Raw genomic sequence first — 18,601 nt, forward strand, 5'->3', positions numbered from 1 at the left:
TTTACGTCACAATCACACGAAACTATATCTATCAACCTCGCCAAACAAATTTTGACGAGTTAAAGGAGGAAAACAAGAACATGAAAAAGAAACTGAAGTCTAAACAATATGATAAGAACAGTTAGCCAACATTATCCTTATTGCTAAATCTACACAATAGTGTAACTAGACTCTTCTTGTTTTACTAAAACTTCCAACATTATTTGGCTTATCACAGCGGGGACTTTGCAGACTACACATCCCTGAACCTACTGTGTCATATATATATGAAATAAATTGTATAAAAATATCAACTGACCCACTATTGTATTCTTCAAGGTCATAAACTTAAGATACTCGTTAAACAGGTGGCCCTCGGGTTACGAAGGTCTCGTCTCATGAAGTTTCATGGATACAACGCATCTCCAACTTATTAAGAAATGTATTGCAACATCTAAGGCTTGGCCAATATCTCATTTTGTTGGTGGAAGAAACAGGAGTAAAATACCTGAACGAAGAAAACAGCCTATGTACATCCCTCAGTGATCGTTGCTGCGCTGTCCTGTGCTTGTGCGTATGCTATTCTGGACTGCCCTTTACCCTGTGCTTTTCCAGTTACTTTTACCCAAACTCTTACTTTTCATCATGATGCCCAAGCATAATGCAAACAACGATGCCAGTGCACCAAAGAAAAGGAAAGACATCAATATGAAAGTGAAGGTAGAGATTGGAAAATGGGCAGAAAAGGAAGAACCCCAACAAACATTGGCCACCAGACTCAACAGCACATTATGCAGGTTGTCCAGAATCACCTGCCTCGGATCTCCAGAATTTTTTGCAGGTACTCCTGCCTTTCTGGCTTCCTCCAACCATTAAATCTGTCTCTCTACCCCTTTCAACAGCCCTTCTAGTGCGCAATCCAACCACATAAGTAAAGGTAAGAATTGTATAAATTTCAATGTTTCCTTGTATTCCATCACTCTAAAGTATACTGTAAATTTATCCATCAATGTACTTTTCAAGTTGCATTTCTCTCTCATAAAATATGTTTTTATGTCCAAGATTATGACTTTGCTATTGCATTAGCATAAGGGGCGACTTTAGCACTTACATACAGTATTGTGTTTAGGAGTTCCAACTTGCATCAAAATTCAATTTGCACCGAGGCATCTGAACGAATCTCTGTCATACAACGAGGACCCCACTCTATCTGAGAGTGAGAATAAGGGACGCAATACAGGAATCCACAAAAGAACTTTTCAGAAAAATACCAACCCTGGAAATTACAGTCATAACACATTTGGTTAAGCAAATGTAAATCAACATATATAAACTGAAGTATAACATTATATACTGCATATCACACATGCCTTGTTTTTGTTCCACTAATTCTATAACTGAAAAAAAATTAAATCATTCAACTATGGTTTTCAATCAAATACATCCAACCTCAAATGAAACGAAGCAACTCATCTCAGAAAAAATACTAACGTAAGTAAAACCTATTTCCATGCTCCTTGTATTATTTAGGAAAATTTAAATAAATGTTATTTGCTTGACATAAAGTCTTCCTTAAGGACAATGTCTGTAAACCTTACAAAGAACAAAAACGGGTATGAAAGCTACTGTTATCGGGATGGTTCTCTCAGTTTATTTTAGTATTATTAATTGACCCCTGCAGACTTCCTGTAGAACTACATGACCCTACCCCCATGTACTTACTGTACACTATAATCCTACAAAATCAGCTATTTAGATGTATTCTATACTATACGATTAGATTTAACAGCCACCAGTTCTCATTTACTACTCTATTTCTATGATTATATTATACTTTAAAAAGGAATGTATAGACGCTTGCTAAATTAGAAAAAAAAATACATAACTATGAAGCCTTACATACAACAGTTCAATATTTACATTAACTCCTTCACATAGCTCATCTTCCATCACATCAACTTATCTGATACATTTTCATAAATCAATAGCTCAAATTTTCTAATATACCAAATCTTAAAATTGAATTTCTTTTTCTAGCTATACAATCCAAAGTCCTTTTAAAAAGGAGATACTTCAGTACACGAACGAGCGGCCATTGAATCATTAACAAGGTAGTGACAGGTAAACGAAAGAAACTACCCACTGCTTTACTAAGTCAAGCCACCTTTGACCTTTGCCTTAATGAGAGAGAGAGAGGGGTGGTTGGTTGAGTTGAGGGGGTTTAACTTGAAGGACTCAGGCTTGAATAGCTAGGAAAAATACTAATTTAATGCATGGTACTTTTAAAATTTGGTAATTATTCTGACATGAAAACAAACCTTTCATTCTTTTAAATAAGAGACTTGCTCCTTGGTGGGGCACAGTCCCCATGAATCAAACTGTAAGGTTGCAAATGCAATTCTTTCTAGACCTGTGAGAGAGCAAAAAGACAGACTCCCAGTTTCCTAATGGCTAATCATATAGATGAAGAAACTGTTAGGGGGCTATCCAGTACAGTGCTGGCTTAACGGTAAATGGGATACTAGCTTTAGGTCAAGGAAAAATTAAGAAGTAAAAGAAACAGTCATTCTGCCTTTCGTCAAGACTTATGCTGAATGTATTACCTTTAACAAGATACACACTTGTGCTATGAGGGAGCTAGGAGAGTTACACAGTTTAATGAGCAGCCATCAAAAGCACCCAAGGGAAGGGGGTTCAAAGATTTGTGGACAATATCCCAAAGGTACACAAGGGAATGGTGTTCTGATATCATTTAACCATCCCTCATGTCTCTAATATGCCTACAAGTATTTCTGGAAAGGTTAACACTGAGAGCTCTTGATAGCAGACATCTAGTCTGCAAGAAGTCTAAAGGTCACAAGGATAGTGTGTCTTGGGCCCTTCCTTCTTGTTCATGCCGAGGCTAATGAAAATGTTGCAACACTCATGTTTGAGATAGAGAGTCCTTTCCAAGTAGCATTGCGGGGTACTCACTGTACACAAGGCATCTCGTTGCACTCTGTAAATGTCACCTTAGTAGGATGAGATTGAAAAGGTCTGGAATTGGGCTATAGACTAGAGAGTACTGTGTTTTCCTTACTAAGTCTAGTAAGATGAAGACAATAACAAAATCTGATCTCTCCAATATTAACATCTGATACTAATTATAAAGGAGACAGTCTTGAGGGCATGACCTCTGTTGATGGCCTTCTCAGGAGATGGAATGAAATTTATGCCAGACCCTGAGGATGATGTTACATCCAACTCTGGAGCCTGATTCCCAGGGTGGGCCAGACTACCCAAGGCTTCATTTGACCATGAAACAGTCCCCAAAAGAGAGATCCAAATCCAGCTGTGAAGCTTCTTCAGCAGAGGAAGTCCACAACCTCCTGAAAAGATGCTTTGGCCAGGGAGATGTGAATCATACAACCCACTACGATGATAGTGGCCCACTTTCCTGGCAGACAGCTGCAGACGACCGTCCAGATAACTCTCAAAGCCAAATAAGAACACCTCTCACTTGGAGCTACTAAAAGTCTTTATCCAAGAAGTATAACGGCTTCACTGAATGGCAGTAGTACCTATGAGGGCATAACTTATGGAGAAGACCAGGCAAAGCCATATTTCTCTTGGGATCAATCCAAAGACCTTGTAAATCAAGATTCCACTCTGCTTGAAGATGCTAGGATTTTCCCCCCTTACAACTGAACTGATCTGTAAGGTAGTTCTACCCAGAATACACATTCCTAGCAATCCAAGTCTACTGATGGCCACACAGATGTGCACTTTCTTTTTCAAATCCCAGGGGTGCAGGGAACTCGTTGAGGTAGGCTTCAACAGTTGTGTTGTTGTGATCCATCACCTGTTATGGGGATGAATGCTCTAAGCATTTCCAAAACGTTAATGAGTAAGTGCCGTTCTAATTTGGTCCACACCTCAAAAGAGACTAGATTATCCGAGAGTGAACCTCACCTCCTGTTTGACGCATTCTGGAAACAGATGCATCTTTGAGATAGATAGTTCCATGGAACTCCCCTGGTGAAGTTCAATCATTTACCCAGTAACATCATCCCACACCCACTGCTCTGATGGAAGTGGCAAGGGGAAATCTCCTGAAGCTTACTAATATTATCATTATTATTATTATTACTAGCCAAGCTACAACCCTAGTTGGAAAAGCAAGATACTATAAGCCCAAGGGCTCCAATAGGGAAAAATAGCCCAGTGAGGAAAGGAAATAAGGAAATAAATAAATGACGAGAACAAATTAACAATAGATCATTCTAAAACGAGTAAGATCGTCAAAACAGATATGTAATCCATAAACTATAAAAAGACTCATGTCAGCCTGGCCAACATAAAAACATTTGCGGCAACTTTGAACTTTTGAAGTTTTACTGATTCAAGTACCGGGTTAGGAAGATCATTCCATAACTTGGTCACAGCTGGAATAAAACTTCTAGAATACTGTGTAGTCTTGAGCCTCATGATGGAGAAGGCCTGGCTATTAGAATTAACTGCCTGCCTAGTATTACGAACAGGACAGAATTGTCCAGGAAGATCTGAATGTAAAGGATGGTCAGAATTATGAAAAATCTTATGCAACATGCATAATGAACTAATTGAATAAAGATTAATATCTAGATCAGGAATAAGAAATTTAATAGACCATTAGTTTCTGTCTAACAAATTAAGATAAGAATCAGCAGCCACTTTAAACACTGCTGAGGCAATTTCTGGTGAAGCCAGTGAGAGACAAGCTTCTCCACATACCACAGGTGTAGTACCTCCCATGCTTGCTTATAGAAGTCTATAAAACAAGATTTTCTGCCAATCAGCATACCCAGATACTTCATCCTTTCCTTGGGCATGAGATTTGACATGTAGTTTACCAATATCCTCCGATTGCAACTAAAGAGAGGGGGAGGGGACAACTCAATCCCCCAAAAGGTGAGTCTACAGAGGCCTAGATCAGCCATAATTCAAGATATATCAACAGACTTGACCTGAGTGACCCCAAGGTGGCACTCAGGTAATCAATTGCATGGACATTGAAGGAAAAGTAGAGGTGCTAGCAAAAGAACTGATAGACTACTGTATATCTGGACATAATGTATTTATCCTTTGGTATACAGTAAGCATTTAGGTACCCTTCCTGATGGAAGAGTAGGGAGCATGCAGTTTCCATTTTGAATGCAGTTAGACAAATGTAACTGTGCAAGATAGTTGACAACTGCCCTCCATCCACAAGAAGATTTCTCCACAAAGAAGAGGTGACTGAAGAAGTGCAGAAAATGCTCATGTGTGCGCTCCAACGCAATTATCCAAAATTGTACCACCTCTGCCAATAAGTATAGAAATGAGTCCCAAATGGTAGATTAGGAAATGATTCCACCCTATGCCATTTACATCCAAATATATTTAAGGCATTCCTCTACTTGGCAGCAGTAGATGTGAATCGCAAATAGCAGTTTCACGCCAAGCTGCTTCTTCCTAATAACACCCTTCCTGGATCAATCTTGGCACATGGCATGAATTGGGGGGGGGGGAAAGCAGGTTCCACTTTTGGACTCAGGATCAACAAAAGGCTTCTGCAGTCACCGAGACTCACAACTGCCAGTGAAGATAACACTTATCACATTACTTGTCATTGTAACATGTCCGCTCAACAAGGGCTCATCTGAAGGACAAGTTCTTTAATGGAACTTGAAACTGGAACAAATTGGAACTTGAAAAAATTAGATTGCTAGACGAGACCAGAAGAAACAGATGAAAAACGATAGCAATGTTGGCAGGAGTGACGGGACACTGCAAACGCGTTTTTCCATCATTCACACTTTGCTGAAGAAAGGCTATATACAGTGGTAACATTCGCAGTGTGTTAAAAGCTTTACTCCCGTACAGAGTAGAAATGAGAAATTGTATACTGTGTATTAATAAAAACTAGACAAGTACAGATGTTTCATAATTAATGGTATCCTAATGATATTTTGAATTTAAAATATACAGTTAAGTATACATAAATCCTAAATTTGGCGACCAATGCTAAGTGTCGGGTGGACAAGCAATATTGAGAGATGTTTCAGTCATTCACAATCAGCAAGATTAACTTCACAGAGGTTGTAAGGATTTCTTTGAGAAATTTCCCTTCATATTGTGTACATCTGAGTTTACCAGCAGCAGAATCCCCTTTTGTCGGTGGTGAAATGAAGAGAGAGAAAGTTTAGGAGGAGATGGATGTTAACTTCAGTGCAGTAATGTGCTCTCTGGAGTAATGAACAATATAATTCAATACTCACAATTTTTCTTTTGAATCTATCACCACATAGCTTATTCCACTTATACCATTTACTAAGAATAGAAGGATTTAAAAGACAGTTAACTATCATCAACAGGAAAAGGTATATTTGATTTAGTCTTCCTGGTTCCAGTTTAGGCTGTTTTGTCACACCATTTCCCATAATGCCTGCATATGAAAAGATCATCAAAAATTGAAATGGCTTCATCTACTTAGGGTAATTAAAATGTATTCTGTGAATTCTTACTATTCCAAGGACTTTGGGGTGAAAAAATTAAGAAATGAGTTCTACAGGAAGGCAAAGTATTATATACATAATTCCAAAACTACCCTTTGAATAACTTGTCCCACTGGAAGAAGTGCAGAGAGGAAAATTCCACGTATCTACAAGTTGAGTGTCCGGGACCATCTCATTTTTGCTATAGTGATGATAGTGATTTTAGCATTAAATAGGAATGGTGGTGGTGTAATAAAAAAAAAAAAATATTCTGATTAGGGGTGGTAAGTTGTTTACTGCACGTTTACTTACGGTGTAGCGGCTCACTGATCCCAACTTTTAGATATACAGTATATATTCCATAGCAAATTCTGAGCTCTAGAGTCCTTAACCCCTAAAGGTGCGCAAGGATACCTGTTTTGTATGCTCAACCGTTTGAATGGCAATTGTGACAAAAGCGTCTTCGTATGCCATAAGCTAATAAATAATAAATGTATGGTTCAGTTTACCATACTGCTTTCCGTAATGTACATGTACAATTTTATCCTAAACAACCCTTTTCCGGTTGTATTTTTTTCTAGATAACTTTACAATTGGGGTAGACAATTGGAAACGACTTTAAAACTCACCGGAGTTTGCATTACATTAACAAGTGTTCACAACCTTCATGCTTTTGTGGGTTAAGGACAAGGGATTCATGAGGCCCAAATAGAAAAGGAATAAAAAAGCTTAAAAGCCTTCCAATCCAAAAAAACCACTTAGGCCTCGTCCTAAATGATTTTCATAACAATTATGCCTGGTTCTCTTTCTCTTTAACTTCAGTAGTGGACTCTGGGCACCATCAAATAAGTATGTTTCTGGTCCTAATGACACTGGACACGACTACAATAACCTGTCCCTTTGACAATGGATGACAGCACAACGACCTGTCCCTTGCCTGTCACTAATGAGCACCCTTTAGAATTTTAAAAGGGATGGTGGGGTGGGGTTTCTACCATCTTAGTAGATATGAACATTAATGAGATTGTTTTAATTCAGTTTTAGTGTACCTTAAGAGAAATAGAAAAAAATATATTTTTTTTTATAGTTATGATTTGTACTTTTGTGTGAACAAAAATAACTGAGCCCCAAGACACTCAAATTAATAATTTTTAAGTTATGGTTTACTTTTCCCCTTCTCTGCGAAGACACTTTCCCTATCTCTAAATATAGTGTACCACAAAGTAATATATTTGAGCAACAAAAGTCTATAACACAAAAATGTAACCGTTTTGAAATTCTAATCTTCATTACCGATACGAATAGTCTTCAACATTATCTTTCTCAGGTGGCAGTTGGTGATGGACAATGAATTATGTTTCTAGGAGTACCAGTAGCTATAAGATTTAATGAACTTGTATTAAACTTCTATCCATACGTTACACATTAAAGTATGTCCTTAAAGATTGTTTATAAACCCTTTTATGCTGTTTATGCCATCATTTTTAAGCACTTTAAAATTGTAAATAATTTAACTATTGAAATTATCAACTAAGGTGCAACAGCTGCTTTACATGCAAGGAAATTAATTTTCATCCCTCTAGACCCTATAGGTACTGTTTGTAACTAAGTGTTTCAGCCACACAATAGAACCCCCTTACCCTTCCACACTTTTTGGGCTCAGATGTGAGAAGTTCCAACCTCCTCACACCCACACTTCATACAGGACAACATGACCATAAAATATGGTCTCACAAGACTAGTTCGGAACATTACCAGGTAGTGCACCCTGCTAAGTCAATGCCAGTCAGTGCTTTGCAGGTCCTAATGGCCGTGTGTATAAGGACATTCGGATCCTTCTCAGGGTTGGGACCATCGAGCGATGGGCTCCAGTAACCACCGATGGCCATAGTTTCATTCTTGCCTTTCAAACCGACCAAAAAGTTTATTAGACGTGTTGGATGAACAAAGCAGTCGCGGACATCGGCGTGATCTTCACTCAAAGCACACGATCTTCTGAAAATATCTTCCACAGCTGGTACTGCCATCAGCATTACCTAAAAATAAAGGGAAAGTATACTAAGTCACATTACACACCTCAATCCAATCAAAGTACATTTACTCAATATTTATAAGTCAACCTATAAACATCAATTACTTTTTGAAATATACTGTTCTTTAATGCTAGGTTTTATGATATATGATTTTTTCAAACACACTCTTATCTATGCCTAAAATTTATGTCCAGAATATTGCCAGCTTCACGGTCTAGAAATGTTCCTGGCTGGCGTTCTGCCTGACTGTTGTTCGAGCCAAGCCAAAGCTTGATTGTTTCTTGTAGTTTCTACAATCTCATCATCCTAGTGAGCTAAGGATAGGGGTTTAGGAAAGCCTTGAAGTCTACCTGCTGTGTCAACAGCAGCCATTGCCTGGAAATCCCTGGTCCTAGTTTGGGTGGGAAAAGGGCAACGGTGTTGATCTTATGTATATACAGTCAACTTCTAAGGCATTATCCGGATAGCTAAGGCAATGTTACTGTCCCTTACCTCGGGCATTCATGAGCAGCCTTTTAACCTTTACTAAGCAGCAGACATAGAGACCTGACATGCATACACATATACAGTAACTAAAGCCTCTTTTCAAAAGCGTTGGAGCTGGTGGTTAACCAAATGACTGCTGATAACTAAGCAATTAGAACTATGAGAACTCAAAACTAAACCCAGCGGAAATCTACGAAAACCTGAATGGGTCAATATTTATTTCATCATCATCATCTGCAACTAGTCCACAGCAGGATAAAGGCCTCAGACATGACCTTCCACTCTGTCTGCTTATGGTCTTTCTATGAGTCTACACCAGAAAATTTTCTTAGCTCGTCGATCCATCATTTTCTTTTTTTCCCCTGCTTCTTTAGCAATCTCTAGGGATCCATTCTGTTATTCTTAATGTCTATCTATTATCTAACATTCTCCTTTTGTGTCCTGCCAATATCCATTTCTTTTTCTTACACGTTGATTGAATATGCTCTATTTTAGTTTGCTCGTGTATGTATACATAAATACATACATACACATATATATATATATATATATATATATATATATATATATATATATATATATATATATATATATACATACACACACATACATACACATACACATACATACATCCAAACACACTTTATATATATACATACATACATATATAAAATCTGAGAATAGCTAGAATACCTTGGATTGAGATACTGGTGCAGTTATAGCTTTATTTTTACCAAGGTTCATATGAATATTTACATTATATGTATTCTAGGTTATGTGGGTCATGCACATCATGAACATCAATTAATCTCAGGTGTTTGGAAACCTTATTCATACATACAAAAGGAGAAGACTGCATATAAAGTGAAGCAATGGTGTGTTTTTATTATTTGGGTCTTGCTACATAGCATGAAAAGAATGAATGAAAAGTACGAAACTTCTTAATAGCAGTAATAAGATATGCGTCGATACATTAAAAGTTTAAAAGGTCGCTCATGAATGGCAGAGGCAAGGGACAGTGACATTGTTCTAGCAAGCAGGACAATGCCCTAGAGACTGACCATATTGCATATAATCAGCACCCAAGCCCCTCTCAATCCAAGCTAGGACCAAGAGGGCCAGGAATGACTGCTGATGACTCAGCAGATAGACCTATAGGCTCCCCCAAAACCCCCATCCTTAGCTCACAAGGATGGTGAGGTTGCAACAACCAAGGGAACTAACGTGTTTGAGCGGGACTCGAACCCCTGTCCGACAATCACCAGGCAAGGACGCTACCACATCGGCCACCACGACCCTTAACCGTAATTCGATACATCACACAATAAAAAATAAAAGATAATAGTTACCTTAGCTGCATAGCAATGGTTGACATCTGGGGGATCATAAATAGCATCGTTCTCTAGCACAGGTTCCACTTCTTTATTCATTATATGAAAAGAGACAGGACGGGGGAACTGAAAGGGCCTGTGTGCAGGAAAGGTATCTGACCATAGTGGTCGGGCCAAGAATACATCCGATGGAACATAAAGGTTATTATATCGTTTTTTCAATTCTAAAACATTTGCCTCTTTCCTGCAAGAAAAATCAAATACAAAGAACAATCAAAAATGTTATGGGAAAAACAAATTCCTTATTTTGTAAACAATCAAACCTTAACCTTATCAAATCATTACTTTAGTACTTTGCGTAGCAAAACTGTATTAGAATAAACAAAATATATCTACTGTATTTTCAACAGTGCAAAAATAAATCACATAAAAGCCTTCTTCAATGAAACAAAAGGGATCCTTTAGAGTAGATAAAAACATTCCTAAGGTAGGCACACTTAACCCTTTTACCCCCCAAGCTATTTGGAACTTTCCAACCCTTAACCCCCCAGGCATTTTTTTTTTTCAAGCACATTTTGCAACATATATATTTTAAATTGCTCTAACAGCCTTAATTTTCGTCATAGAGAGGTCAGGTTGGTCTCATTCTTTTGGAAATTGCCTGAAGTTTCTCATAAAGTTATCAAAAATATGCCAAAAAAAATGTAAATAGCATTTTTTTGCAAGGACGTAACAATACGTCCATGGGGGTAAAGGGATGAGTTTTGTGAAACGTACCAGTACGTCCATTGGGGGTAAAAGGGTTAAAACTTGAATGAATGATTATCAATAAGTTTCTTGTATTTCTATTAAACATACTAATACTAGGAGCCTGAAGCCTTGGCAACGAAGAAATTAAAATTTTAGATTACAGTATATACCACTTACATAAATTCCTCATTAACATTGAATCTTTGTACCAAAGTAACTGCTCTTATATGGCAATGTATTATAAATCTGAATAAAGAAAGAATTTCAGGTAGAAACAATTCTTAGACTAAAATAGAGTCGCATTAACCTTAGTTCACTAAACAGCTCTGGATTTAAAATCATCCCAAATGCACAACTCAAAACAAAAACAAAAAAGAGAGAGAGAGAGAGAGAGAGAGAGAGAGAGAGAGAGAGAGAGAGAGAGAGAGAGAGAGAGATTTGCTTCATATAATCCCATCACCCGTACAGTTGGATTATAAATCTAGGAGGGATGATTGCCCTTAATGCGTTAGTCGAATGCGTGTAGGCAATGGCAGCGAGTTGGTAGGTCCGGAATTAACCCACCCTCGGGCAGCAAGTATTCGCGGATTCTCGCCTGTCTTTGTTACCTAAACTGCAATATTTTCATTTAAAAACTACTGTAGTTTTGAAATAAAAAAAAATGGCTGGGAAACAATCAAGTAGATAGCTTTTGAAGTATCACAAAAATAATACAGTATTGTTTTAATGAAGCTGAGCTGCACTCCTTAAAAACATGAAAACTTTAAAAACAAACTCCCAGAATACAATAAAATGTCAGACAAATTTTCAGACCGAAACATAATTTGTTTTAAAAACCTGCATTCAGAAAAAATATATTGTATGCTTAAAATCAAGTCAAAATCCATTTGGGAATTATCTCATGAACTATAGACATGGGTCAATTTGATATGACCAATATGCAATCTTTCTAAAAATTATTTCAGCTCTTTTGCCTTTCTGGTCTGGCAGCTAGAGGTTCCAAATAATTACTGTATAATAATTAATATAATTATTCCTATCCTTTACACAAAACCTTGTCATATATGGTATAATTCAGACCTTAAATATTGGCTACACAGACGATGGGGTTGGATGAAACATAAAAAGAATAAAAATTATTCTAGCAGTTATCTTTAAAGCCAAATAATTTTTGCATTCCTTAGGAAAAACCTTTACTTACATATGTAATAAAATCTTAGGAACTTGAACATTATATCTAGGAACTACTCTCATTCTTCGCCGTGGGGGAGAGCGTGACCTCCCTCTACTCCTACTCCTCTTTCGACTTTCTCTCTTTTCCTCCTTTTCCTTTTCACCGCGGTCACGTTCACTGTCCCTGGTTGTCCGGCTGCGTTCTTCCCGCCGTTCCCGTCTAGGCGATCTTGGACGAGGACCTATACCTCGCCCACTAAAGTTTACGACTTGTGATTCTGATAATGAAAATAAAAGGAAGTTTTTAATATCAATTTTTTTCCGTTTTGCAAAAAAACATTCCAAAAGTGCCAATAAGAGATAGTTTTTATTTTAAGAAAAGTGAGAATTGTAGTCAACAAAAAGAACTTGTGTTTGTAATTTTATTTAATTCCATCAAAAACTGGTTCATCCACAACAATTTTGCCCATTATTAAGATAAGACCCATTATAAATTCCTACATTTAGATATTCTTTTTATCAAAATAATTATAACTATTATGAGAATTTTTACCCAGGAGGTTAAAATAATAAATTCTCAAACAACAAAGTTTTGGGTGCTACTTTAGCCTGTGGTCTACCGCACTTTAGTGTGAGATCTATCCTCAATCATCGACATCACACATTTCCATACATTTATTTTAATGATAAACAATTTAAACATATCCTAGGAAAGACTGAAATAGACGAGGAAAAAAGGTAAAAATAAAAATGTTATCATTAATTTCCATACATTTATTCTAGCGATACACACTTCGTACATATGGCGGTAGACCTCGCGCTAAAGTAGCACCATGTTTTGTTTTGTACTTATACAAAAAACCTTCAATATTAAATAAAAATGCCGAGACTCACCAGATGTAAAATTTGGGGGTGGTACTGCATTGTAAGAACCTCCCCGACTATTTAATTCTCTAGCTGGGGGTCCGCTTCGACTTGGTGCCTGGGTAGGGGCCACTGTGGGTCCTGGAATCACTTGAACACGATTGGCATTCCATTTAAAGGGCATGTTTGGATTATAAGTGGCTTCCACCAACACCCTATCACAAACTTTCGGTGCCTGGCCTTTGACACAACTGTAAAGAATAATCACAATTACACTCATATCAATACAGTATACTGAAACCAAACTTCTATCTCTGAAATCTTGTAATAACAAATTTTACCTATTGGAGCCCTATGGCTTCAAGCATTGTGTTTTCCAATAAATTATAATAAACTTAACCCTTTTACCCCCAGGCTATTTGGAAATTTCCAACCCTTAACCTCCAGGGGTTAATTTTTTTCAAGCACATTTTGCAGTATATTTTTTTTAAATTGCTCTAACAGCCTTAATATTCGTCATAGAGAGGTCAGGTTGGTCTCATTCTCTTGGAAAATGCCTGAAGTTTCTCAAAAAATTATCAAAAATATGCAAAAAAAAATTTAAATAGCAGTTTTTTGCAAGAACGTACCAGTACGTCCATGGGGGTAAAGGGATGAGTTTTGTGAAACGTACCAGTACGTCCTTTGGCGGTAAAAGGGTTAACACGAACAATTTTAATTAGAACAATAAATGTGCCCTAAACAATTGAAACAAACAAAACCCAACAACTGTAACACTATATACTACAGTAGGTACACATTTAAAAAGATTTAAATCTTTAAAATGTTTGACCATTCCTTAAAAGCTACAGGAAATGTCAAATAGAATGTGTCAAATCCCGTACAGTATATTCAAATTTTTTCCCTAAAGAAATGAAAAACTGCACTGATAAAAATCAACCTAAACTTGAATCCTTTTCATCTTACCTGGTTTGGAAGAACACATCCTCGTCAACAAATCCAAAGTCAGCACAAAGTTTAGTTATGGTCCCTGTAAAAACACGCTGTTTCTGTGGTTGTTGGGCTGCGTTGTTAGTCGTAATATTAGTTTGTAGATTGGTCTGTATATTATTTGCAATGCTATTTCCTAAATTGCTTGGAGCTGCAGGAGGATTAAAAGCACCTGGAGGAGCAAGAGCTCTGGGTGTCGGATACGTTACAGCCGATACCTGAAAAGAATTTGAAAACATTATTTTCTCACATACATACATATACCAAGGCACTTCCCCGAATTTTAGGGGGTAGCCGACATCAACAATGAAACAAAAAACAAAAGGGGACCTCTACTCTCTACGTTCCTGGCCCCTGTGGCCGCGGGGGCATAAAAACAATTAGAATAGTGCCAACGTTATCCCTGCATGTCGTAAGAGGCGACTAAAAGGGACGGGACGAGGGGGCTGGGAACCCCCTCTCCTGTATCTACAATCCTGTGAGACCAACTTATTTTCTCAAGAACTGAAAAAAATTACCTGCACAGTTTAGAATTTCTTACATGGTGACATTAAAACATTTCTAAATTTTTATATTACAATTAATTATATCTATACTAGCCCCCAAAACAGCAGCTGTGCCTGCCCCCATTTTAGGATAAAAATATCTACAGCTGAATCTTTTTATAAGTGTCTTGCCGGAAGCCTAACACCACAGAACAAATTCTGGATGAGCCTCTGATCTTTGATGTCATGCTCTGATAGATCTGCAAAGCTCTCACCAGGTAAAGGACTAGTACCACAGGATTTGTACTCATAACAATCTCCAAGGAGGGGTTTTCTTGTTGTGTAGACAAAAACTTTGTTAAGTGATTCTTGGCCCTCAAATCTGAAGCAAGGAAAGAACTTGTCCAATAGCCAAAATACCTTCCTTAACCAAAATGGCTCCAATTCAGTTGTTATTTTAACCAATTCTTCCAAGAAAAGAGTATTGAATCAAATTTTGCTAATTGGCAGTCTTCAAAGGCTCCCTACTGAATGATCATTTAAACATTCTACAAGATTCTATCTAAAGCCACTGGCTTCTCTATAATGAAAGAAAGGATAGTGTCCAGTCGCTGAACTTACGGCCAAATCTAGGCATACATGATGAAATAACAACACCACCACCAACACCAACCTGTAGCTCTTGACACACAAGACTGAAAATATGTAAAAGTGCGAGTTCGCCCACTCTTGGACCATGGCAATCACTGCCCATGCCATGGGATCATACACTGTCGAGAGGTAAACATCCACCCTGTTGATTAGAGCAGTTGTAAACATATCCACTATAGGTTTCTGGGCACCATTTTTCCACAGGTCTTGGCACACCTGAGGATGCAAAGACCATTTTGTAGGGATGACCTGGTTCTTCCTGCTTAGCTGATCCACAAGAATGTTCAGCTTCCAAACCTGGGCTGCAAGGAAATGTCACTCTCCTATTTCTAATAAGACAGAACCCTTGCTTGAAAAGACAGTTCTACGACCGAGTTGTACCCAGTTTCTGGATGTCCGCAAGGTTTTTGTTAATGAAATTAAGAGCAATGATGATCTTCCCCACTACCTGGCTCTCCACAGTCACTAGGACTTTTCACGTTGGCAACATCTCATGGCAATTGATGTTTAAAACCTTCTCATCTTTTGTTTAAAGATCTGACATTTCCAGATTATCAAAGGTTTAACCCCAACCTTCAGTCAATGCGCCACATGAGATCAACATATCCGGAACGCTTACTTCCAGACTGACCGGCTGCGATAATCTCCAACATTCGCTCAACCATGTCATAACTTCAGTCCGATTCTTGAAAAATGGAACCAAAAGAAGTTTCAGGACTCTATGTCTGTCACAGAAGCAGATTAGAAGAAACACTTCAAACACTTCATTTTCAATCTGGAGTGAGGGACAAATTCTCTAAGATGCCGTTGTGCACTGATATGTCTCTTCCATTCCTGAATTCTTTCAAAAAAACCTCAGGAAAGGACTGAATCCTTTTGCTGAATAAGTAAGCCTGGAAAGGAACTGAGGCTATCGACATCTTAGCTGGAGACAGACGAGATTTCTAGAAAAGGATACAAATACCAAGACTCCTCAGAAAGCACAGAAACTCTTGGGAAGCCTAAAAATCTTTCCTCGTTGTCCAAAGCACTAGCCAATCGTCTGCATAATATAGGGCCCTTAAGCTGCTAAGCCATCTTCAGCTTTCTGTATTTTTGACTAACAATGAGCTTATCAATCGGCTCCATCAAAAGTAGTGAACAACGGTTACATATCAACTAGGTAAAGAATATTTTAAATCTATGATCTATCAACAAGCCATAAATATTCAAACAAGTTGATCTTGATTACACTACAGTAGCATAAAACCACAAAAACCTCAAACCAACATGGGTTTGTCAAATTCTCAGTTATCTTGAAAATTACATAAGATATGAAATTAAGTGAAGAGCTGAAAGCAAGATATAAAACACTACTTGACAAACACTAACAGTGTCACAAATAATATACTACTAACTAGGTACTATATACTTTAGAACTAATACTATAACTCCTTTAAAGTAGGAAAAAAAATATATATAATAATAATTACCTGAGGTTGTATCTGAGGTTGAATCTGAGGCTGTATTTGTGCACTAGTCATCTGAGATGGATTTATAAGACTAGGAGGTTGCAAAGCCTGACATGTTATGGGCGGTTGTCCTATTAGACTTCCACCTGCAGTCGGCTGGCCTATCGTTTGCTGTGTTATAGTAGGCTGACCTAAAGTTTGTAATCCACCCAACCCCGGTGGCTGGATTATACTCTGTTGCACGGGAGCATACTGCGGTTGCTGTGGGGCACCACCTATCACGATTTGCTGCGCTGGGGCAGACGGATGCTGGCCAAGGAGCGATGGCTGCAGTTGAGGTGTGGGAGTTGTCTGTGGCCTCTGCTGCCATGGTGGTGGTGCTTTCCCACCACCAAACTGTGCCATCCTCCCTCACCTGCAATAAATAAGAGAGTGAATTTTACATCAAAATGACTAAAAGAAAGTTGCATCACCTTCAAAATCAATAACCTGTACAATAATTGGAAACGTTTTTCAAATATAATGAGATTCTCCAAAATATAGTACAGTAAATTGTATCTTTTTCAAAGCATACAAACCAGAAACTTTTGAATGAGAGTATTATATATTATGTGTGAAGTAGATGAAGAATGGAGAAGTATTGAATTAAAAGCTCAAGATAGAGATGACTGGCGAAATCTAACAGAGGCCCTATGCGTCCATACGCATAGGAGGAGATGATGATGATAAAATTTGAAGAATATGGGTTACCCCAAAAATAATATGCATCAGAACAGTTTACAGTACCTACAATTACACTAGGAACACTTCTATTTTCTTCAATTGGAATACCTTGCCACTGTCCTGTACAGTAAATATTTACCCACATTTCAATTACCTATTCTGTCAGTCCCAACCAACTAAAAAGGCTCCCAAGAATATTACAATATTACAAGAATGAGGATGAATGACAAAACTGACTAATTCATTTAGCTGTATAATAAATAATCAAGAAATGAAAAATTAAATTTAAGCTTGAACGTTAATTGTATGTGCTTCGCCAAGATTCTTCGTGGCACCATCATATTTTTTTTTTTTAATTTGCTAGTGTAGACCGATCGGAGTACTCTTCTTAATAGGTGTCCGGTTCACACATTATATCGTTACCATTATTCACTAGATGTTCAATCAGTATCTATCATATTCCTTCTTAATTATATATAAAAACAAAAACTTTTCAGTAAATATGGCATTATTAAATATTTTACAGCTGTGACCTAGTTGTAGCATTTAAATAACATGGTACCGCATTATATCTTTAAGCCAAAACAAATCCTTACAATGGGTTCGTCAATTGCCCAAAGGATCTCAAAAAACCCAAAGGAAGCTAGATCTATGCAAAGGAAGTCCAAAAGAGCCGTAAATACACAAAACGAGCCTAAAGGATAACATATATTCAGAACACTTAATTCAATTCAACTTCATACAGTATGGTAATTCTAAATCTGTTCGATTCATATTGGCAAAGTAGAAATAAAAAAAAATAAGTCTTAAGAGTTTGGTAAGGAGAGAGAACCTCTTTTAACCATATATATATACTATTCTGTATTTCAAGTGTATATTGGTTAACTAAATTAACACTTTAATTACTCACTGGTTTTTGCTAGGTCGTGTCTCATTTTGTTCAAAATTTAACGTTATTTCACAGGTCCTTTCTTCTGATGAACAGTATATGGATGCGTTGAGCAAACCAGACGCATGGGATAGTATTTTAGCGTTAGTACAAAATTTATGGAGCAGGGAACGATAAAAACCTTTCGTATATATACGGTCATCAATCATTGACTGTCATAAAATGTGTATATCTTAATTGATCATTTAATTCAACTGATTTTTTATGGGTTTATCTTATTAGAATGAATATACCAAGTTATA

General features: G+C 37.4%; 2 protein-coding genes across 4 annotated transcripts in view; both read right to left on the reverse strand.

The window, feature by feature from the left end:
• LOC137655833 (catenin alpha-like) overlaps nucleotides 1-18,601 on the reverse strand; it is a 486,208-nt gene that overhangs the window by 365,037 nt on the left and 102,570 nt on the right. The window lies entirely within an intron of this gene.
• Nucleotides 1-18,601, reverse strand: part of LOC137655832 (cell division cycle and apoptosis regulator protein 1-like) — a 70,014-nt gene that overhangs the window by 50,382 nt on the left and 1,031 nt on the right. The window contains exons 2-7 of the mRNA XM_068390005.1: nucleotides 16,709-17,102; nucleotides 14,077-14,318; nucleotides 13,141-13,361; nucleotides 12,275-12,524; nucleotides 10,342-10,567; nucleotides 8,229-8,509 (exon numbers count right to left, since the gene is read on the reverse strand). Coding sequence (XP_068246106.1) covers nucleotides 8,229-8,509; nucleotides 10,342-10,567; nucleotides 12,275-12,524; nucleotides 13,141-13,361; nucleotides 14,077-14,318; nucleotides 16,709-17,092 — 1,604 coding nt within the window. The 5' untranslated portion in view covers nucleotides 17,093-17,102. The remainder of the gene's footprint in view (nucleotides 1-8,228; nucleotides 8,510-10,341; nucleotides 10,568-12,274; nucleotides 12,525-13,140; nucleotides 13,362-14,076; nucleotides 14,319-16,708; nucleotides 17,103-18,601) is intronic.

Source organism: Palaemon carinicauda, chromosome 16, assembly GCF_036898095.1.
Source record: "Palaemon carinicauda isolate YSFRI2023 chromosome 16, ASM3689809v2, whole genome shotgun sequence".
In the NCBI taxonomy this organism is placed as follows: Eukaryota; Metazoa; Arthropoda; class Malacostraca; order Decapoda; family Palaemonidae; genus Palaemon; species Palaemon carinicauda.